At 40.5% G+C, this 23,975-nt stretch overlaps 2 protein-coding genes and 1 long non-coding RNA gene across 8 annotated transcripts in view; 1 reads left to right on the top strand and 2 right to left on the bottom strand.

Annotated features, from left to right (window-relative positions):
* tbc1d4 (TBC1 domain family, member 4) overlaps window positions 1-12,372 on the bottom strand; it is a 29,268-nt gene extending 16,896 nt beyond the window's left edge. For all 6 annotated transcript variants that reach the window (XM_044215633.1, XM_044215634.1, XM_044215637.1 and 3 more), the window contains exons 1-10: window positions 11,296-12,372; window positions 5,715-5,843; window positions 5,396-5,633; window positions 4,270-4,514; window positions 3,041-3,130; window positions 2,491-2,595; window positions 2,172-2,304; window positions 1,948-2,039; window positions 1,706-1,816; window positions 743-862 (exon numbers count right to left, since the gene is read on the bottom strand). In XM_044215633.1, coding sequence (XP_044071568.1) covers window positions 743-862; window positions 1,706-1,816; window positions 1,948-2,039; window positions 2,172-2,304; window positions 2,491-2,595; window positions 3,041-3,130; window positions 4,270-4,514; window positions 5,396-5,633; window positions 5,715-5,843; window positions 11,296-11,691 — 1,659 coding nt within the window. In that variant the 5' untranslated portion in view covers window positions 11,692-12,372. The remainder of the gene's footprint in view (window positions 1-742; window positions 863-1,705; window positions 1,817-1,947; window positions 2,040-2,171; window positions 2,305-2,490; window positions 2,596-3,040; window positions 3,131-4,269; window positions 4,515-5,395; window positions 5,634-5,714; window positions 5,844-11,295) is intronic.
* Window positions 12,373-12,463: 91 nt separating this feature from the next.
* LOC122885040 lies at window positions 12,464-13,916 on the top strand. Its single transcript, XR_006380036.1, has 2 exons — window positions 12,464-12,602; window positions 12,822-13,916. It is a non-coding gene; the product is annotated as an uncharacterized LOC122885040 (long non-coding RNA).
* commd6 (COMM domain containing 6) lies at window positions 13,553-18,286 on the bottom strand. The gene is made up of 7 exons (XM_044215645.1): window positions 18,031-18,286; window positions 16,143-16,201; window positions 15,609-15,674; window positions 15,431-15,507; window positions 14,711-14,882; window positions 14,427-14,579; window positions 13,553-14,341 (listed from the first exon to the last, which is right to left on the bottom strand). The coding sequence occupies exons 1-7, from the start codon at window positions 18,053-18,055 to the stop codon at window positions 14,291-14,293; spliced, it is 603 nt and encodes a 200-aa protein (XP_044071580.1). The 5' UTR covers window positions 18,056-18,286; the 3' UTR covers window positions 13,553-14,290.
* Between the last annotated feature and the right edge of the window lie 5,689 nt (window positions 18,287-23,975).

Raw genomic sequence — 23,975 nt, 5'->3', positions numbered from 1 at the left:
ATATGCAAAAATATGTTTACATAACCCTTTTTCAAAAGTGTACCAACTGTTCATGACAAAAATTGCAGTTGGTATTGTCAAGAAGGTGGTAAAAAAAAAAAAAATCACAAATGGCAAGAAATATAAAGGACAAATATTTCCCTTTTTTTAAGATTATTTTTTGGGCTTTTTGCCTTTATTTGATAGGAACAGCTGAAGAGAGACAGGAAATATGAGAGAGAGAGAGAGAGAGAGAGAGAGAGAGAGAGAGAGAGAGAGAGAGAGAGAGAGAGAGAGGTTAGATTCAAACCCGGGCCACCCGGGACTCAGCCTTGTACATGGGGTGCAAGCTCTACCAGATGAGCTACCGGGGTGTCCCAGACAAATATTTCCTGACTTGATAACATTAACAGTGTCATTGTTCGGCTAAGTCTCTGAGACAATAACAGATGGCAGCAGAGGTCTCAAATTGCCTGGATCCCTTTAGTAAGGAATTATTCTGCTGTCTCACAGGCAGATATGGGTTAATCCAAATCCCCTGGATGACAATGACACAGAAACAGCAACTGATACAAAGAGAGCAGAGAGACACAAAAGTACACAGCACAGTGGCTATATTCTGTTTGGGGTGGAGAAATAAGAGACTGAGACAGGGATAAACTTGGAGAAAGAGAGATAAAATAACAGTAGGAAATTAAATAAAGATAAAGGTGGGGGCAGAAAAGAAAACGTCTTATAAAAAACACTCTCTGCTCAGACCCACCCTTGCAAATATGTTCTCCAGAGAGCTGGTGAGGGAGGTGCGTGCTTTATTTTTGAGAATATCAAGTTTGAAGCGACTGCTGGTGGCTGTGCCATCTCCTGATGAGCTGTTTGCTGCATTCTGTCAGAACAATGGACAGAAGAAAAGAATCGTCACAGAAATAATTAATAAAATGGGACTGCAGAGCCTTCAGTATACAAGCATACAGTAGCAAACCACATGGCCAAGAATAATACTGGGTCTGTTGTTGGGGTTCTGCCATTTGAATGATAATATTTAACATCCAATCCCTCAGGCTAGATCATGCTAAAGTAATAATCCACAACCCTTTCATACTTTAATGTCATGTTTTCCCCTCAGCAACTTATGGAATGTAACACTGATTCAACTGATAACCAGCTTCGGTCTTCTCCAGCAACATTGGGAAGTAATGAACTTTACGACAGCAGCAAAGAGCTGAAAAACTGAGCTTTTTGCATCAATAGCAGCCAACTACAATTCTAAAACATTCTATGCAAACTTACAATCACTCACAGAAAAGTATCACCAATAAAAAACCTAGGCTGACTTGTTTGTTGGAATTCAAGGACTTAAACTGGCTTGTTTGGGGGTAAATAATTATGCCATCATTGTTTTATTTTAACTCAATCTCTCTGTGGCCATGTCAGTTTAAAACTGCTGCTATATCAACACAAAAATCCAAAAGAAACCTAAGGATAAGAAGTCTTTGTAGATTGAGAGGTCCAGAGGTCTAAAATTTCTCAAATTTCAGGGATGTTAAAGGCCCTCAGAAACCTTTAAAGGCATTCAGACTACACCATTCGATTTTGATTTTAGTGAATATGTCGTTTCTTCAGTAACATTAAAGTAAAACCTCAGAAATCAATCTATAAATGGGAATCAATGAGAGGTTCATCTCTGCTCTTGATTTTTTTCATCATCTACAGGGTATAAAGTATTTACCTGAGGGGTCTCTCCGATGTGAAGGTGGGACTTTTGTTTGGTTTCACAGAGTTGTCTTAGATGAAGAATCACCAGCTCATTCTCCTCTTGGTCTGACCCGGGCTTCAATCTCTGCAGACATGGATACACAAACATTCAAAACCCAAGATGGAGAAAAACACTGCCTCAAAGCACATGCAACATCTGTCACGAAAATGTCAGTAATCTTGCAGACAGTAAAGTGTGTTTTCTCTAAATCTTACCTGAACTCGCTCAAAAATCTCAGCCTGCTCATTATCATTCAGCTGGGAGAGATATTTTTGGATGGCTAGCTTTGCTCTGGGTGGGTAGAGACCTGGAAATTAAAGAGGAAAAAAGAATGCTCTTTTATGTTGTTTTAACTTTGAGAAACAGACCGTGCATCAATATATTCATGAGTCAAACCGGAGAGAAGTGCTGAATGTGTGAGTGAGTTTACGTTGCTCACCTTCAATCCGCTCGCAGAGCTTGTGCAGGTCATGCATGGGGCAGGCTTCACATAGCTGGATCTGGGTCTTGTTGCTCTGCAAGGCTGCAGCTGTAGTGAAGGCCTGCTTCAGGGTCAGCATCACCTCATCCACCTGACACATACAGTCAAACGTCGGGACAAGACAAGAATGTATACACACACACACACACACACACACACACACACACACACACACACAGAAAGACACCACAGACAAGTTTGTAGGGACTCAAAAAAAAGTATTGGGTTAAGAGCAAAAGCTGAAGTCATTTGAATTTACATGTTTTGTGTGACTCACCAAGGGCTCACTGGCACACTGGAAAACGTAGCACACATACTGACTGGGACCAGACTCTGATTGGTCCCGACAGATGAATCCAAAATGGTCGGATTGGTTGATACCCTGCGTCAAAGTCAAGACAAACAGGAAACTAGAATAAATCACAGCAAGGGAAGACAATACCGTTGGATCTTTGTATTCAGTCCAGCAATACAAATTATAAAATTGCAACTACATGTCACTGACACCACAATGGCTCTTGACATTCTCCATTTACATTTTCCATTCAATTAGTAAAAATGACCACTTTGCTCACACTAGACAGTGTATTATTTTGTCTATTTAAAAAAATGGGACTGCATCAGGCAGTACAAAAAAGAACATATCTACATCACTGATGAAGATGTCATTGAAAATTAAAAGCCTGCTGTACTGTAAAGACAGGCATTAATGCATTCATTGTCCAGAAAAGACTTAAAATTAGTCTGAGCTTATTCTCTGGCTGGGAGCAGCAGAGACAGAAGAGAGAGGCTTTTAGTGTAAATACAGCAAGTAAAAATAAACCAACCTGACAGCAGGATGATATATCTTTGAAGTTCTTCTCCAGCACCACTGTTTTACTGTCCGGACTTATGAGGTTTACTTCAAAACGCCCGACCTGTGAAACACAAAAGTATATTGTTGTCAGACAGATTCATGCAAGAACACATAAAAAAAATACTTACACAAAATAATAATATCTCTTACTGTTTGTAGATCATGGATATAACTTGAGGCTAAGAGAATCTCAGTGTAAAGTATCTCATGACAAGGTCTGTGACTATTCGGAGACCCATTCAATGACAAACACAGACATATTCACGCACTCTCAAAATCAAGGTCAACAAGTCTGTACCAACGATTTTTCCCATAATTGACTGCTATGTGGAGTATCATATTGAGCGATGTGCTCTAGTTTTTAAAATTAGCTTCATGAGGAAATGGGCATGGTGTGTGAGGAATGGCAGCTGGCTCACTCTGCAGCCCGCATGCTTTTCATAAAGCAGGGGCCTTACATTTACACAGGAGTAGTGCTGCAGTCACAAATTCTATTCAGGAGTTATAGCTTCTTTAACTGAAGCAGTAACACAGGGCTGAGCTAGTCTGTACATCATAACTGCCAGCCACGTGCACATAAAAATGATTTGCAGTAGAAAGAGGCTCAGAGGCTGGACTAAATGCAGAGAGGGTGACATGCAAACAATGACAAATGGCGCGAAGCAAGCAAGCATTTGGTTTTCTGGTGTGACAGATGGAATCAAGTTCTTCAAGACAAATTATGACTTGGCGGTAGTGAGTGAAAAACATCCATCCATCTCATTGACAAAGGGAGTATATTTACAGTTCTGCCCATAAACCTAACATCCACTACAATTTTGGAATAAATCCAAAGAGTATAAAATGTTACTACAACTGTACATTGTATGTTGTCCATCTATACCACAATCACACATAGTATTCATTCCTTTCAGTACACTGCAAATTACTGTAATTCAAATATAATAGATCCTGTGGTGCTGGCCAGGCACTTAAGTGCACACTAAGCCATAGGTTTTAATGAGAGAACATTGCCGTTATGATAAAGCTCCTCAGTCCTGTGTTCTACCAATGGACTGACCATCAACAGTCAGCTTGACACAGATAAGAAACCTCTGAGCTGCTAAGCTCATTCTGAAACCAAGACATCAGCAAATTTACAGCACATCATTACTTTTCATGCAAATCAACAGCACTTCCTTTCTATCAAATTTCCTCTACCTGGAAGAGCATGGTGCGGTTCTTGTCTGCATCAGACGGCTGAACATGGTTTGGTGCGCTAGAGTGTCTACGGCGTGTGGGACCCTTAATGACGCCTTCCCCTGGCTTCCTTTGCATACTCCCTGCCAGGCTGCTGCAGCGCGTTCGAAACCCCTGAGGCTCCTCAAATCCAGAATCCTCCAGGATCCGCTCGGGGAACGATCCTCGCAGGCTGCTCTGATTGGCACTACTAAACAGGTCTTTATCTGAAACACATACAGCAAAGGTACACTCCATTGTTTATTTAGACAAGTTTGACCATATTATCTAGTTTAACCATATTATCATCTGATTTTACATTTTCTCTTATACTTAAAATATTATATAATACAATAATAATAATAAAATTATAATCTATACCAACAATACAAGAACAATGCTGTTTCTTTATTTAGCATTACATCTTTTGCATGAATAACCAACTGGTGAGGATGCTGACTTTTTGCCTGGGACATGTAGGTTTAGCCTCAGTCTTGTAGCACGATATCATATATGTAGACATCAAGTACATATCTAAGACCCCTTTCACACGATTCTTATTTTATCATCTTCAGCTATGCTGAAGGATAAGACAATCTCTCTGAACACCAACGGAAGGACATCGCTGGCCACACATGCTTTTGTGACAACTCATTGTATCTCAGACTCACGCACTACACTACATGGGTGGCATGCTAATTCATTTTAACAAATTACACGTTAGTTCGACTTTGTTCGAACTTGACTTTTTGAAAAAGTGACAGCTAGCAAAATCGACATTCGCCGGCTAGAAATGATAAGCCTGCTTTTATCTACCTCTGTATAAAATGAAGGACCCATTGTTTCAAAATTTACAAAGAATTTCAAGGGGTAAATCTGCCACCATTGTAAACTGCACATGTTTTGTGCAAGAACGGAAAGCTTGACAGGTGTAGCAACAGTAACTAAGGGCTGCGGGGCTTAGCGAAAGGTCAGTTGTGTGCTGTAACAATCTGACTAAAGCTACTTGCAGATTCGGTGTTTACCTTTTGTTCTTACTGTAGTTGTGCGCACACATTATTTCAATTAAACAATTAATCCTAATCCTCAATCTACATGAGGCTCTTACCTCCACTTCCAGTCATATCCTCCACTCCAGGGCCTTCGGGGTCTTCTATACTCTCATTTAGAACAGAGAAGAGTGGGTCTCCTTCTCCCCCCATGAGGAACTCCACAGGGGCACTCTCTGTGGACCCTCGCTGGCCATTGAGCAGTCGCAGGCGCTTGCGCTCGACCTCATGCTGGCGAAACTTATCGATGCAGTCATCGATGAGGGTGGATGGAGCCTTTTTGTGCAAAACTGTCACCTGGAATTTTTTCAGCTGCATTAATTAAATTGCCATATCAAATGGAAACATTTCCTATGTGAGGAGTGCATTCATTTCTACCTTGCCACAGTAAAGCACTTCAAACTTCTGGGAGTTGTAGAAGGCCTCGTCAGTTTCCTGTTTGGGCTTGGTGTCTTCCTTTAGGGCTGATTTGGACACTTGACGAATGCTGCTGATCACCTCAGGGACCTATAAGAAAGGAGAGTGGAACGAAGGGATATGATGAATAGGAAGACATTAAGGAGGAAAACCATAACAAAAGAGAAAGGGAAGTGAACTAGAACCAAACGCCAGAGATAGTTTTCTCTGCAGTCCTCCTACAACTGAACAACATAAGAATAACATAACACAACTGAGACAGCTAATAGCAATAACCATATTGCCTCAAAAGACACAGTGTGACTTGTTTCCAGTTTCTATAATATTAAAAATGTTATTTTCATCTTAAATTCAATCTCAAAACTGCTAAGACTTTAAATAACTCAAGGCTAAAAAAACAGCACAAGATTTGAGCTAACTAAGGCTAGTCAACAACAGACAGAACAAACACTACGTTGGTAACAGAAGTAGGCAAGGAGCCAGGAAAACGCCCACACTCTATAGGACAGAAGACAGGGCTGGAAGAAATCAGAGACTTGAAGGTCACAGAGCCTGTTTCTGCTCAACTGTGTTAGGCACTTGCACCTTGTTCAACACCTGCAGGAACGGTGCCATCAAAGCAGGAAATCTGTTTCGGTAACTTGCATCCAGAAAAAAACCCCAAACAAGTCAAGACAGAAAATGTAAGTCTTTCAAAGCACACTCTTAAGCAATACTTGGGAATTTGAAGCCAATCCATCCCACAGTCTTGAGACACTTATACAGTTGAGATTATAATAATTTTGGCAGACACAAGTTCCACACAGTTCCAGCTCTCTAAAAAGCGAGAGTGCCTAGAACCAGGGCCACAGCCAAGGTCAGCCAAATACCGTGCTTAAGACAACAATGAGCGCTAAAACAAACAGTAGCTCAACACACATCTCATATCGTATCTGATAAGATTTGCCTACTGACTGTTGAGCAAATATATTTATTATGTAGACTAGGGAGGGAAGTTATGTAACAAAATACATCAGTCTTACTTCAGAGGTGTGACCAGAACAACAGGATAGAGGTGGGAGGGCAGGCAAACGGCAAAAGGAATGATTTTGAATAAAACATCCTGACAAAGTCTATCTCGGCCAGTTTATGTATGAGACACAGAGATCAAATACTTGTCTGCCATTTTGCTGCTGTGGCTACATGAGCTATTTTAAAGTCCGTGCCTTCCCAAGGGTTGAGCTGTGCGTGGCTGGTGACAGAGGGCTCTATTGAGATGAGGAAGAGGGCAGGTGGTAGGGGTGGTTGATGGTTGGGCGTACATACTCAGCCATCTCTTCATTCCAACAAAACTCTGACCTGTGTAATTGATTTTCTAACTGTTAGCTGGCTTATTTTTCTGGAATTCTTTCTGGAAGATATTTAAAGAATCTTTTCAGATAACAGCAAACTTTAAGCTGCAACATAAATATAGGCACAAGATAACCTGAAACAAGTCACCGTAATTTTGAAAAGTTAAAGTGTGAAAAAACAGTACGTGAAATCAAACTGGCTACCTTTGTGGGGAAAAAAGCAGTTCTGCCTTGGCAAAAGCAGTGCTGACACTGTGAGGTCAAGGTAATTCAGAGGCCTTGGTGGCTGAAAATCACAGCTGCACTGCCTGGTCTGTCATGCAGTCAGGCCTGTGTCCACCACCACATTGTCACGGAGGAAAAAATGACTGCGCCGTCTTAACATTAAAAGGAACTGCTGGATTATACATGAGTAAGATGACGCCACAGCACCATTTGATCTGATTAATTATTTGTAGTCAACCCAATACAGAGCCAGTAAAGGTGCTCATTTCTTGGGTGGAGACAGGCACAGACAGGCAGAAAGCTGTTAGGGAAGAGAGGAAAGCCGTGTGTTTTCCACTGGAAATCTATTCAAAAAATATCCTGTCACTCCAGCGGTTCTTCCTGCTGGTTTTTACATCTAACCTTCACCCACCATTACCTAGCTTTATCAAACAATATCAGTGACAGTGGTTGTGATCCAAAGCCTGTCTACATGAACACCAGCAGCTTTAGAGCTTAGGAGAAAACAAACACGAGGATTGTCCCCTCTGAGCTGGTAGAGTCCTGAGCACTCTCAGTGCATGGCTCATGTAATGGCAAACCTCCCTACAATGGGCCCTCATAACATCTGATCAAACAGTAGCTGGCACATAGTTGTGTTGCACTTATTAGCACCATTAAGCTAAACCACTGAGAAACAGTGAAAACCCAACACACTCGCCCACAGAAGCAGAAGCAATCCAATCCGTTTTTTAAGTTTAAAGCAATCAATGTAAGTTCCTTCAAGATGACTCAACATAAATAAAAGACTAGAAAATCCAATTACAGCTGAACTTCATTCGTCCAAATTTCAACTGTTCAACCCAACAAGCCAATAAGAAAGAAAAAAAAGCTGAATTGAATCAGAAACCGCCTTATAAAATATCGGCACCTGAAAAAACATTCTGTTGCTTATTAACGTGACTTCAAGCATAAACTTGGATAAATGCTGTTGCTTAAGCAAACATATCTGTTTGTGTGGCTAAAGCTCTCCAAGGATTGGTTCTAAAGGCTTACTGTTGTCACGTGTTTGTAGCTGCACCTCACTACCACTATGACGTCCTCCCAGTGCTTTTCCATCTGCCCGAGGACAAACTAGGCACCGTAGTTTATGTTCATGTCCCAACTCACAACAAAGCAAGACAAAGGCTCTTTTGTCACCTTAACATGGGGCATATCAAAACTGAAAATCACCATGTGTCAAGACGGCAGTGAAATTAAGTGGTTATTTCTTTACTTTTACTTTTCAACCTTCAGTATACTTTTTTTTGCATCAAATAATATGTGATTTTTCCATGGAAGATCCATGTTGTGTCTTTAGTTTGTCATTACAATACAATGTCAGAAGAAGATCAATTAGCCTACAGTATATTTCAGTTATGAAATGATCAGGGGCAGTCTGTCTTCTTATAACAAACCAATGTACTGTACAGCTAAAAAGAGAATCAACTGGAAATAATGGAAGCAGTAGACTGTGATAGTGTGTTCTTATCATATGGAGGTAAAAGCAGGCAATATTTTCACGTATGCAAAGCTACTTTAACAATATATTGTATCCTTGCTTGGATGTAACATGTCAACATATGAATAAACTCAATTTGTTCCCAATGCAATGTTAACAGAGCCGATTAAGCACTACTTGTGACAACCAGATAAGAATCTATGGTTTCTCATTTTGCAAGATAGTGATTGTGTTAACAGCCACCTCACCTGCCTTGGCTAACCAAAGCTAGCACAGGTGTGACTCAACAAGCTTATGAAGCGGAGTCAAGTATGTCACTCTTGCCCTGACTTGGCTCATGAGTGTGTCCCACTGTCACTACGTGTCAGTGAAATGATGAACAGCACCCACAAGACAGCAGAGGGTCACCCAGTGAGAGATTCTACTGTAGTCCAGTTCCAGTCAACTTTTTTTCCACGCATACAAAATCTAACGAACTGTACTTGAGCCAACTAAGCTTCTCTGTTCTTCAAGACATCATGAGTGTCATTTCATTTTAACCTTTTACATCATATTGATAGATGCCAGGGGTCTTTCTTCAGGCGTTACACAATGTACCCTTGTCATGTCTACAGCTAAGAATAGATTTTGAAAACATGCCTGTCATTCAGAAACAAAGCAAAGACGTATAATGTCTTCAAACTCAAGGCAATAACTGGCAAATAATCAAATCATTAACAATGACTGCAACAGGGTATTGTACATGGCAGCAGTGTACTTGTAGAATAACCCGTGCATTCCACATGGTCCACCTTGCACATTTTGCTAGCTTGCTGGCTGCCAAACCAGTTTTTGTTGCATAGTAATGCTGAATGAGTTATGTTCAAGATGCCTTTCTGACTGCTGCAAACATTTGGATCCCAGTAGAGAGGCCAGACACCTCGAAAGTGCATCTGCCTTGAACTTGTTGCCTCTTCTACTCTCAGCTTTCACCAGCAGACAAACAGCTGGCACAGCCCCGCACATTGGAAGGAAACATGATACAACGCAGGCATATTTGAGATCTATGCAATAAGTAAGCATAACTGGATGTCTGTTTGTGAACATTATTTGCCAAGGAGGTTTCCATGTTCATTGGGGAAAACAAGAATAACATGGGCATGTGTAAGACTTCAAGCTTGTCTTACAGCAGGTGAAGAATCATGTTGGCACAACCCCAAACCACATGATTCATATATAAACACAAAAAAAAACATGTATTAAGCACTTATTCTAACTGCAAACTCTCACTCACACGCAAGCAAACACACAGACACACATCAGTGCCACTGGGGTGAGCTCTTGAGCACAGTGCCTTACACATACAGTATGACCTAAACTGCATTTCAGCAAAGACCAAAAAACATGACTGCACATTGATTTTTCAAACACTCCCACGTTCCTGATTTTGGACTGTTTACCACATTTCAGTTTATTACTCAAGAGTGGCATGCTGATCAGCATGTAAATGTGCTGACTCGATACTGTGCCTGTTCAGTTGTTCTCGCACTAAAGTCACCAGAGAGATGTCTGATCCCCTAAAGAGGAAAGCACAGAGATGGATTAACTTTGCCAAAAATCCAGGGTGCTCTGTTTATCATTCCCACCGACCGGTGGCCTAAATACTTAATACCAAAGCAAACATGTTTGGACCATTGACTAATCTACGTTGTGTGATTAAATAACATAGTTGTCACCTAAAGGATATTTCGTTTCAGGCTTTGCAGGACATTCCTTTGTCTTGTGTTTACTCTTAAAGCCAAACTCAGTCCATCATAACATTTAAATAGGTGGGCCTCACTGTCATCATAGTAGATTTACAGTTAAGGATCCTGAGGATTTTTACATTTTAATCCCTTTGGAATATTGTGAAAACATTACAGAGAGAGATTGGCATTGTTTAAACTGGACTTTTGAGGTCACTGAATAACTCGCTTCAGGTCTTCTTAAGTGCCTACAGCAATATGAGGGGGGGAGAACCAGAGGGGTGTAGATTACATTTTGGGCGAAAATAATTATACATATGAAATGAAAGCTCTTGAGGAGCTCTTTCTACTGCCAAAAGGGCACATGTGAATTCTAAAGCAATTATTAATCAAAAAACCGACCTAACGCTGAACTATTTGGGGCCAAAAGGGCAAAGGGTGATTGAAAGATATTTTTTCAATAAATGTCAAAATATTGTTAATTATATTGTCTTCCACATGTTTTGGAAACTTTATTATTAAAGATTGAATTTAATAAACAAAGTCAGGACAGGACAAAGTATGGTCATTTTTAGTTTTGGCTCTCCTGCAAAGTTGGTCAAATGTCACTTACACCCCTCTGGTTCTTATATACTCCATATAATTTTTTTTTTAATTTCAGTGATTACACTACTAATCCCCTAATTACCTTTTGACCTGCATTTTCTCAGTCTATTGTTCTTTACAATGCTATTAGGGGTACTAGGTGTTTAAAGGTATGTCTGATACTTGGGCAGGCCTACCTGGTTGTGGTCGCAGGCCTTAAATACGTGACAGGACATCTCGGACTCAGGGTTGTCAGGCTGGCCCCGCAGGAGATAGGCAAAATAGGTGAGGTCATTGCTGTTGTGGATGAAGCGAGAGATGAGCTGAGCTTTGTGCTCGAATATAAAGACTGAATCGTTGTTGCTGTTAGAGGGGACACATCGGACGAAGGGGGGGTTGAGGATCAGCTGAACTTCTCTCGGCTGCACCATGGGGCCGCAGTCGCCTTTCTCAGCCCTCCTGCGGATCTCAGCCACCAGCCACGGCAGCATGGGAAGGGTGGTCCGCCTGTCCAGCGAAGACCAGCCGATATAAGTCAGAGCCAACCTCCTGTCTGACTTCGGGCTGTTCTCGCTCTCATCCTGATTCTTCATGTCGACCCAGCAGACTTTCGGCCGAAGCTTGTTGACAGCGATGTGGGACTAAAGATTACTTTCAAAAGTGATGCCGATGTACCATCCCCCTGCAACCAGGGCCGGGCGTAGTTGTGGTTAGTTTGCAACAGTTTCCATGTACACATCCATAGTGAAAGTTCATCCAACGAAGCGATTAGCTACATGCACAACATGTGCTCGCCCTGTCGATCAACTGCAGCACTTCATGTTATCCACATCTCAAAAATCTCTCCGATGGACAGTTTTCCTTCAAGGATTTCAACTAAATTCACTTATATGGTCATGTATTTGCAGCTTGCTTCCCTGCTCTGTTCCTCCACTGTTTGCATGGGCAGTAAGTCAAACGCTGAACACTCCTGCACCGCACTGTCCCAACCAAGTTGCGTGCTTGCTTGCTAAAACGTGGCTTTGGATGGCTCCTGTGTAAACACAGGTCGCCCTGAGAAATCTGATTTCTTTGACGCGCTGTACGTTGCTCCTGAGCGCAGAACGGGACGGCGCATTACAGTCCCAGCCCTAAAATCCTGTTACATATAAGCTTGGCGGGCGCATTTTCCTTTCTCAGTGGTCTATAAAATGCATACTGATGCTTGTTTATCGCATTTTAATGCAGACTCCCGACTGTGATCCTTTCTTCCACAACGACTTGGAGGCGGAGCTGGTGTGCGCGTCGACGACCCGCCCAGCCTTCCCATGTGCTGGAGGAGTGGGCAGGGCAGAGTCGCTGTGTGAAACGTGACAGGACAAGGCTCCACCTTTCTCGACAGTGCATAATAACTGGAAAGCCTCTTCCATGGTAGTGTGGAAAATGTTTGCTGCCCCCATGGCTTTAGTCCTCCAGGCCTATAACTATGTTGGTTGTAATCCTACCTACCAACTGCCTTCACCAGGTAAAACGAGCAGGGGTCATGAAGACCAGACTTGGCCAAATGCTATATGTTTGCGGCACAATGAACCATATGCAATACTTGTAAACAAAACTGTTTACAAGCAGACTGTGCTGTTTCATAGTCCTGAAAATGTGTAATCTCTGATATACTTTATGCACTAGAGGAGTTCCAATCTACCAAATGCATTAATTCCAAGCACTCTGCCTATCCCAAAAACAGTGGCTGTGCCATATATAACCTCATCACTGAAGCAGTAACCACTAGAGCTCTGCAGCCTACCAAACCCCACACTACAGGTGAGGACCTGTGTACATATTTTAGTAGATGTAGATGACTTTTATATTGCAGGGCACCGAATAGACACACTAGCCTCCAGACCCTCATTTGATGAAATCATATGGTTTTATTTGTTTTTAACTGTTGCCATTGTATTGAATTGACTGTCTACAATGCATTGCGGTAAATGCATGAATGAATGAAATCATGGTTAAAATATGCAATCGTATACAATCTGCACACTGGATATTTTAAGTATCCCTAAATCTGCTGCAGACCCTCTGGACTCCCCACCAGAATGTTAAGATTCTCAGACTTCACATGGGGAACTACTATAATAAATATAATATCAATATAATAAAACTACCCAAAGGTAGATCAGAATTATTTCTCTGTTTATTCTACATATACAGGGTAGTTAGATGATAGATAACAGTGACACCAATTTACAGGATTCAATCAATGTAGTGTTGCATTTAGTTTGATTTGCTCTGAGCTGTGAAGTTGGGATCAAATAACCATGAAATGAAGGTTTACATTTAGTAATTATTTATTGCATCACTGTTGTATGGCATCCAACTGAGGACAGACCAAAGTAGAAAAAAGGTAAAGGCCTCCTCAGAACCACACAGTATGCATTTCAGCATTAGCAGGGCAAACACAAACAGTAAAAGTAAGTATTCATAATTTATTATCAACATCAACAAAAAGCAAAAGGACTGTAAAAAGTTCACATGGATCATTTTAAGTCACAAGCTTTTCAAACTAAAAACTGTGCTGCAAAGTTTATATGAAATTTTAGCCACCATATTCAAACTATATAGTACACAGGATGCTGTATTGTGGGCTAATCACAATCTCTTACCCTAGATAAAAATACAGCAACATAAGCAGTTGTTGTGTTCACTGTGGCAACGTATTTTCTTTCTGTTCAGTCTAAAGTACAAAATCAGAGGCCAACTGAAGTGAGTGTAGGCTAAACAACAGAAACACCTCTCTGTATAATGCAATACAGTTGAACAGCACCACAAACCTAGAACATTCTAACCTTCATGAAGGTAGGATTTATTGCAGGACGGTCGTGTTAAGACTGCATTAGTTTTAGCTAGGTGTGCCTAATAAACTGGCAACTGAGTGTACAGTACATGTCCCTAAAATTAAATTCATGACACCTGGATAAGTTGATGGGAAGAAGTACACTTCAATCTTGGCATTTAAAGTGAATACAGGCATTTTCAACTATTTTAACAACTGGAGGTCCTAAAAATCATTTAGGAGCAATCTGTGGAAAAATGGAAGTGCAACGCAGACAATTGAGACAGCCAGCAGACAAACGTGTCAAACTGTTCTTTCATTGGTTGCATGTAAACTGGGGTGTAATTGCGACAAGCACTTGGGTGTGCTTGCAACCATCATACAGTCTCCATAACAGCTGCCATCTCCTTGAACTGCTTGTGAAAGTTCTGCAGACGACAAAAAAAGAATCTCAAAATCAAGCCAGAAATAAATGACACCAACAACACTAGGTTCACATCAACAAATGTAGACCTGGAACTGTGGAATGGTCATCTCAAAAGACCGCTGACAAATCTGTCCAGAGGGCTCAACGATCTTCAGCAGTAGAGACACATATGGGGAGTTGAGAGATCGGCAGGTGTCGGAGCTCACGGCCATGCCAAGCTTCCACTGCATGTCCACTAACTAGAAAGATATAGCAAAACAACAAACAATGTAAGTCTCATCAGCCTTGAAAATAGACAAAATCTGTCTTCAGGTCATCAAAAAATATTTGAATGATTGACACTGCTTTAATGCACTACATTTGGACATACTTGGCTGATACTGAGCATGGCCTGGACCTCCTGCTGAGCATGGACTAATGCACCATGTTCACTCCACAACCTGTGGAACACCTGAAGGGAAGCTTTAGGCCATGTGTTACTACTGCCTTCTTCCAGCCGCGACACAAGGTCATCCCCAGAGAGGTTGTTCTTCCCAGCTGACCTGGTGATACAAATATTAATGATCACACCTTACATCGTAGAAAAGGTTTCAGTCGTAGTCATCTGGACACTGTTTTCAGAATCAAGACGTTTGGCTCCCATCCGGAAGTCATTCTCACATGCACAATTGAGAATGACTTCCGGATGGGAGCCGAAACGCCTTGATTCTGAAAACAGTGTCCAGATGACTACGACTGAAACCTTTTCTACGATAGAACGCTCCTGGACGAATGAGGGACTACACCATATCACACCTTACAGTACAACAGTGTGCTTCTTTATGTATGATTTAGCCTTATGTCAGGCCCATAATCCAGGATAAAAGCTGTTAAAGCTCCATTACACAACTGAAGCCAATAGTATTGACATGTTCTTATCTAGGGGATTTGGAATCAACATACAAATACATGAAACTGGACAAACATATCGACATGCAGGGCCTTGATGAATAACATATGGAATAAGCATGGGCTACATGGGAGAAGAAACACCAGTTATTACATTTTGACAAACCATATTCAGAGGCAAAAAGAATATGACAAAAGATACCTGAATGTTAACAAGAGAAATCTGATCATGCTCTGTAGAGCTTCATGATCAAGTCTGACTCCAGCTCTCTGAAATCTCTGCACAGAAAAGAAAAAAAAACACAAGTAATGAAAGAGGAACTTTGGAAGATGGGTTACTATAAGTTAAAAAAATATATTCTAAGGAAATATTGACTCACATCAGAAATTTCAGCTGAATCTACTCCTCTAGTCTGTCCTTGAAGATAAGTCAGAATGTGCTGACACTGTGGAGATTATAAGATTAGTTATCAGAACTACAGTATAACACCCCCACATCCTGCGTGACTTGTGCAGAGTATGGCTGCTAATATTCCTAGATGAACACTATTACTTTGTATTTAACATCCAATGGTTAATCTCACTGAGAGCTTTGCTCCCCAACAACTTCATCCTGTTGCAAATCTTAGGTTATATTATGACGTGTGAAGAGGCATGTTTGTTTGAATTATTGTCATTTAGGAAATTCATTATGTGCCTGTGGTAATCCAACAAATACTACAGGCCAACAATAACAACATCAATAACAACATGATGTGTGATTTGTGCGGTGCTTCTTTTCTAAGCACTTTAACTATATTACTCATTTAAATATTAATCAATGACTATGCTGTATGCTTAGTTCCCCTTTTGTAAAAATGTAACTTGTGCTGGCTGCATGGGGATATATACAACTAGAGATAAAATATACTCACTGCTTCTGCCAACAGATCTGGAGAAAGCCTACAGATGTTGTCCACAACTTTGTTGACTCCTGAAGCACAGAAGTGAAGCAATCCATTTATCACAGGTTTCCCCACACTTTTCTGGACCCGTAACCACATTACTGGTCTCAAAATGCCCACTAGTCACTGTGTCACGTGAGTCTGACTATGGCACCTCCTTGTTCTCTTCTCAAGAGCAGGCAAGCAACTTCAACAGCATTTATGATGTTTAGAAATGTTGTTTTATAAATGACAAAACTACTACAATATGAGTAAATATATCAGTCTAACATTATCAGTCTTCTTTGATCTGAAGAAATCTCAGACCTTTATTCTGTAAACAGACAAAATCTAACATATTCAGGACAGGAATGAAGAGAAGACACCAGGGGATTAAAAGCAGGGCCAACATAAAGCAAGATATAATAAAATAAAATAATTACATAACAGAAATGTTGAGGGTACAACATCCATTTGTAAGTTTAATTGTGTTCGCATTGGAAATAAGTGTTAGCATATATTGTGGAGTTACTTTTTTGTATATTAAAGTAGGGTTTAACCTTAGTAAATTTGTTCATATAAATAGGAATTTTGCCAAAATAATAAAACAAGTTGATAATATAGTAGTGCTTGGACTTAATTATGGCATATGTTCAACACATAAAACAAAGTCTGGAAGGATACGATCAACAATGACAGAACTAATATCAGACCAAAAACAATGTATATGAGAGCAGCCCCAAAATAAGCCAGAAACACTTTCAGCAGCCAAAGCACGAAAGGTACAATTATCATCACTTTTGAATCTCTTTAAATAAAGGTTAGTTGGGATAACATTTATGTAAAAGCATGAAAGAGATGTATTTAACTGTATTACTTATTAGACATTTATGAGGTACTTTCCAGATATTTTTCCAGTTAAGGATGCTAACCAAATTAACGTTATTCCAATAAGATTCTACATATGAAATATCTTTCTGAAATAATGTTCGGATGCTGTTATTGCTCAGTAGATATTTCCTGTGATATGCAGACTCCGTCTGCCCCGTATGTGGTCCCGATTACCCTGACAATCAGACTGCACTGATATTTTGTTCAAAAACTGAACATGTGAGCAGCGAGTCCGTGGTCTGGATCAGCCCAGGTCCGGACCCCAATACTGAGACACTTATCACTCCTTGTTCCGCTACCTAGCTAACCTAACATACATGTCTTGTGTGTTCTCTGACAGCTAACACCGTTATAGCATAAAGCCAGTTACGTATATTGTTTCCCTCCCGTTAAAATTATTTTTCTCGTAGCCCCCCCCTCGTCAGAACAAAGATGGTCGCAACTTGGGAAACGGGTCAAAAATATTTTCTCATCGTGCAGTTGGCGGAATATTTTTCATCCAGATGGTTAGAAGAGTCTTTGGGGAATCTGTAAATACCGCCAGAACAGCGGTAACGTTATTAAAGTGTTATTAAACGACCTTTTTAATTTCTTAAACATCGCCGGTTAAAGAAACCGACGGTTGCCTTTGTGACCCGAACATATACTAGTGTTAATAACTAGTTACATGAGAGGCACAAACTGGGGCTAGGCTAAATTATGGTTAGTGTAAAGTTGGGCATTACGCATCTTAGAAGACAGCTGGTTGGGGATATGGTCTGGTTCTTCAGATAAGTAAGGGGAACCACATATCGACAGGGAAACGGTCTTCGACACACCTCCGGCTAGCTTAGTTACCGTGTTAAGCTAACGCTAATGAGTAACTAATATACTGCCTGGGTGGTGTACAGTGTTACCGTGAAAAGCCCAGCATATTCGTCTCTCTAGTCAAACTACAATCTATTGAAAACAATATAACGCCATCTATATGCTGTAAGTTAAAACCCACCATGTGATTCCTCTGCTGCTGGCATCTTCTCTCTCAATTAGGCTGCAGGTTTCACCACCGTGGCAGTGTTACCAACTTAACGACTTTCTCGCTCGACAACTTGGAAGACCCCTTTAGCTTTTTTAAAAATGTATTATTATTAAAAAAACCCGCCTAGTGACAAATAGAGCGATTTTTTGGCCAGACAACTCCTCTCCTTTAAAGAGACTCGCTGTGTTTACTGGCGGATCGCAACCATAGTAAAAACGAGCATACTGCCCTCTACTGTATCGGAGTGTCTTCTTCTTTGACGTTTTACGGCAGTTGGCATTTTCATGACGTTGCATTACTGCCTCCTTCTGGATGATTTGGTCTTCCTCGACGTCTATTTCTTCTAAAGTCGTCTAATCAGTCAAATTGTGCTTAAAAAAACAAAAAAACAAATACTCACTCGAATATACTCTTTATCTATTTTCCGTAGGCCTAATTGTGTGATCAGTTCTTGACTTTCTATAGGCTATATTTTCTACATGTTACTAGGATATGCCCAACTGTCTCTTTTGAATGACACTGATCGTAATGACCTGTTGGATGTTTTCCCATAATGTAAAGTGTACTGTTAATGTTACTGTGTATAAGTGAGTCTTCTACCTACTTTATTTCGGATAGAGTGTAGATGTCTTCCTTTTGTTGGGTTATCTCAATACTGTTGCCACTGTTGATTTTTTTATTTACACTATGCTTTTCCCCTCTGATTTTGAACTTTAATTCATAATCAGATTACTTTCGACAATTCCCTTTTTGATCGATTCCTTTGCCAAGTTTGTTTCTAAATTTGCTTGGACCCACGTGAATGTAATATTTAAGACATTGTGGTGTCTGAATGTTGATTGTTTAAAAAAATCATAACAATTTTAAAAACAAAACCTATTTCCTAATCTTGTCTCCATAAAAAATCCCATTAGCCCCCTTTTGATTTCTCTTTATCCTAGACCTCCAGTCAATAGTCCTTTTAAACCCCATATGTGTCCTGTCTCTTGAGCTATATCTTTTAATATCTCCCTTTCTGAATTATATTTATTACATTGCATAATGACATGTTAAACATCTTCTACAGTATTACGCCACTTTTAAGGGTTCTGGAGGTGTCTTTCAAATTAAATAGAGGGTAGAATTAAAACCTGCATGTCCGAGTCTAAGCTGTGAATATATCACTCCCTCTCTCTGAGTACAACATCCTCTCTGAAACAGCTTCACATTAACAGATTTCTGTATTCTGTAATAATGTCTCCCACTGTGATCTGCATGCCATTCCTTCTGCCAGGCGTAAATCATGGCTGTATTCCAAACATTTATCCCACTTAGCTTTAGATTTTACTCCTCCCCTACAATATGTTACTCTTATTATTTCATGATTGTGTAATTTTAGAGCTTTCTTTGCTATTTTACCTGCTTGTTTATTTCCTTTAGCATCCACAGGTGCAGGGACCCAACAAAACTGAACCTCTACACTTATCCTTTGTAATTGTGAAAGCTTGATATGTATTCCCAAAATTAATTCTTCTCTTTGCAACAAAATGCAAACTTTTTCCTGGGTCAAAAAATCACAAATGATTCCATGTATAATAGCAGAAATGTAATCCTTCTCCCTGATTAAGAAATCCAAAATCTATGAATATGCAAATATTTTTGTCTGTAGAGACTTTTCTCAGTTTATGTGTGGTGGAAGTTTTAAGTTTCCACATCACAATTTTATAAGTTGCATATTGGACCACGATTGGCTTTCAAACCAGTTGTGATGTTATAAAATCCATTCTTTAACAACTTTAAGATGAGCACAGAGAAACTTTCCTCCTTCACCCCACAACAGCCTTCTAGTGTCTAACTCTGCACATACACCATTCTGCACAAGTGAAGTAACAATAAGCAAAACACATTTTTTCATGGAGGGGGATTTTAACTTAACAATTTTCTACTTTTTCCAGTTACACTTTATTTGGACATTTATTTCGACATAAATGAAAAAATATTCTTTCCTTGACAGGCATTGCAAAATACTCATGGAAAAAAGAACAGTGCGTATTTTTTAACTGTATAATTATCACATAAAGTAATCAAAACTAGAGACCATCTTCCGATGCGATCACACCAGCCGCGACGCCAAATTGGTGTGTTAATAGTGTGATGTAACACGTGACATGAGAGAAGTGTGAACTGTGCCAGATTTATTCAAAATCCCTAACCATCCTCGCAGGGTCAAGTATTGACATATGTATGTGTTTTGCTGAAATATTCCCTGCTTTGATACAAGGAATGTACAACATAAAAGATGGTTAGTCGTGAATGTAGAACGTGTAATTATTGGCAAGAGGCCTGGGGCGTAAAGGGGTGATGTGTGGGGGGTGTACACAGACAGACCCCCTATCATAGAGTATTCTGGGGCTTTAAGATTTTTAAGACTTTAACTTTTGCTGACAAACATGAAACTCAATCAAGTGAGTTGCTTCTTGGAACAGGCCCAAGGTGAAGTATGTACTCTGGTGTGCCAACAACTACAAATGTTGTACCAAACTAAAATTATTATCATTTTCATTGTCCTCATGTGGGTGACTGGACACAAATTCCTACCAACAATACTGCTAGGAAGTAAACATGTAAACAATGCCGGTTTTAAACCTTTAAAAGCCCCGAAAATGCTTTTTTTTCAATCAGCTTATTATGAACAATGGGGTTCTACATGAATGTGCAACTTTCTGCCAAAGTTTGAACATTTTTGATTATTTCCAATGAGAGAGTTCCATCTGACACGACTAAATCTTGCCTGTAGAGACTACTCACTAGAAAGCTTTCAAAGTGCCAAAGACCATTTAATAAATATCACATTAATAAATAAGAGATAAATAATTCTGTAATTAATGACACACCACTCACACAGACTTCTTTGGTTATCCTACTGCTGCCAAAAGAGATTAAATCCCAATTAGCTTTTTTCGTTCTCCTCGTGCCCGTTTGATTATGGTGAAAAAGCTGTGCTTTCACATGCAGACAAGTCGCTGGCTGTGCCTAAGAGTTGGTGAGGATACTTTAAAAGGACAATTTAAAGAGACCCATACCCATGCAATTTTATGGAAAGTTCTACAAATCTTTAAAGCCAAAATTAGGCTCAGGAAGAGGTTTAACATACAATCAGAGGCATGGTAATCACCACCCCACCACTGAAATGCTCCTATCCCTGTTGCTACGTTTTGTGTTGGTCCAATACGTTGGCGTCAATGACAGACTTTGTAGCTAGTGTGACTCAGCCACTTTTGTGGCTGCTGTCACCCGTTCGCTGCATGCGAGCAATGAGGACTTCCTTTGACACCTTCTTGCGGTCCTTGGCCAATCCCAGGAAGCACATGAGGTCTATAAAGGCAGTGGCGGGATTGAGCCAGTAGCCAAACTCACTGGAGGCATAGTCAAAGGGGAATGTGTGATGGAAGTTGTGGAAGCCTCCACCTGGAAACCAAAAAGAAAAGCTTAGTGTTTCAGTGAATGTCAACAAGTTCACAGGTATAACTTGCTAACAGCTATTGGCCGTATGTGACTGATAATTTGATTTGATGCTAAGTGGAGACTTATTTTTGGATTAGAAAATCTTAAAGGCTGACTGTCAAGTAATATAACTTACAAGCTACCAAAATCAGATTTGCTAAGTTAGTCTTTGTAATCATTATGACATTGGTTGGTAACAGCACAGGTGTCCCCAAATATATTTGTCAAGTAGAAGTTCCATTCATCGTTTTTCAAGGTTGAATCAACACCGCAAACAATGAGCAGATATGTTGAAAATAGACATTCTGGTTCATGAAAGACATAACAGCTTTAGGAAACAAGGTGTCTGTGGATCTCATGGAGCATTGCAGTAGAAAACATCCAATTAACAAGCTTAAGATGATGTTGTCACATCAAATGACACAATAAGTGGGACTAAAAACAAGGTGAAAATGGACTTCTGAATATAATTGTTTCCAGTACATTTTTTCCATTTTAAAAAATTCCAGTGGCTGATTCCAAATTAACGTCAGCCACTGGATTAGCACGCTTCCCCACTAGAGATGCCAGACTGAATCAGCTTTGAAAGAGCCGCCACTGTGTTTGACTTGACAGGACAAGCTTTCAACAAGTGATGAAAAGATCATTCAAATATCCCTTGGGCGCAAAGAGACACTTAATCACACAAAAATGCTTACATGGTCACAACAGGGTATAAGCACATTACTGTAGGACAAATAATAGTGAAAAGTTGCCCCACCTGTGTGCAGCACTGTTGACCAGCCAGGAGGCATTGAGCAGCAGAACGTATCTCAGGAGCCCAGAGAGGAAGTATCCTATAACCAAGGATTCACCCCAGAAATACCAGGGCACCAACGTGGGCACGAGGAAGCAAAGGATCACCACAGAGAGCATGTAGTGCCTGAAATGAAAGAACAAATTATATCTTACACAGATAAATTCTGACCTGACTGTAATTCAATCTGAGGCTAAGTAAAATAAAATAGAATTTTTTAATAATAAAAATTGTCTTTTTAGATTTAACTGGCATTGTCACATAATACAGTCTATAATCCCACAACACACTCTAAATGGGAGTGAAAAGCAACATTGCATCTCATGTGTTTTGTGATTTACATAATTTGATTGCTAAAACAGCATCAAAATCTGTACCTACGTCATGGTGAAATAAATGTAAACCTACATTGTTATGAGAGCAATTATAAACATATTAACATGAATATTTTTAGACAATTTGCACATTAGTACACTGCACACAGTTGATAGGGCCATCTGATTGGGTAGAAAAGAAGAGTAGAAATGCTGAGTGGACACTGCGCAGGTACGCTGTGATTCTGTTCCCATATGTATATTTAATATGCACATTTAAACAACACCTGAAGTGAAGAAATGCTTTTTAATATTTGACGCTCTCACATCCACTCTCTTTCTTTCAATCAGATCGTTCTTGCCTTGAGTATCATTAAATATAGACAAACAATAAACTCTCAAATACAGGCAACATAGGTCTGGGGATGTCATATGTGGAAGCCATCAGCAGCTCTGCTCTGGGTAGTGAGACGTGACCAGGCTGGGGAGCCGTAAGGGCTGGAGATGCCTGATGAGCATAGGGGGCATTATGAGTCAAATATGGTGGTGGTGACTAAAGAGGGGAAGAATGGAGACTGGACTGGAAAGGAGGTACAACATGCAGTGCATGGCAGCACAACGTGACACAGTGTGGAGTTGGTCACAGCTGGTGCTGGATCTGGGTGTGGTGTCACTGGGGATGCCCCAGGCAGTGGTGAGCCTGTAGCAGAATGTGACACCAGCGGAGGCGATGCCACAGGGGCCAGCGCAGAGTGTGAGGAGGCTGGAGGTGCTGCTCCTCATGTGGTCCTGCAGTAGGAGTTTGGTCAGCTGTGATGACTATGGCTGGGAGAGTTAATGCAGCTTGCTATACTGTTGAATACCCGCTGTGAATGCAGTAAGAAAAAGGTGGAGGATGACCCACTGGAGGTTTCTAACCAACTTCATAGTCAGCCAAGTTAGGAGTCAAGTGGTGGTCTCTACATGGCCTGTCATCGCTCGCTGGCATGTCTGGGACTGTGCTGTCCATATTGTCTGAGGGGTTGCTCTCAATCCAGCTCGAAGGACCAATTATTGCGCAAGTAACGCTTCCTCTCCAAATTATGCTGGTTGACGTGGCCAATATGGACATTGATTCTGGCTAAAGAATCAGGCTCCAGAGAAGGGATACCTTTCGAATGGTTTATTTCAACAGATGCCCAGCTCAGTCTGGGTAGGTATAGTCTGTGTGGGGCTTGCTTTGGTGTGTATTTGTAATTGTGTGTGTGTGTGTGCGTGTTTGTGTTCTGTGGATAGAATACATATAGGTAAATATGAGCTAAATTAAGCAAAAACTATCATTT

The sequence above is a fragment of the Siniperca chuatsi genome, linkage group LG12, assembly GCF_020085105.1.
Source record: "Siniperca chuatsi isolate FFG_IHB_CAS linkage group LG12, ASM2008510v1, whole genome shotgun sequence".
Taxonomy (NCBI): Eukaryota; Metazoa; Chordata; class Actinopteri; order Centrarchiformes; family Sinipercidae; genus Siniperca; species Siniperca chuatsi.
The sequence above is the reverse complement of the archived record's forward strand: the minus strand, read 5'-3'. Positions and strand labels throughout refer to the sequence as shown.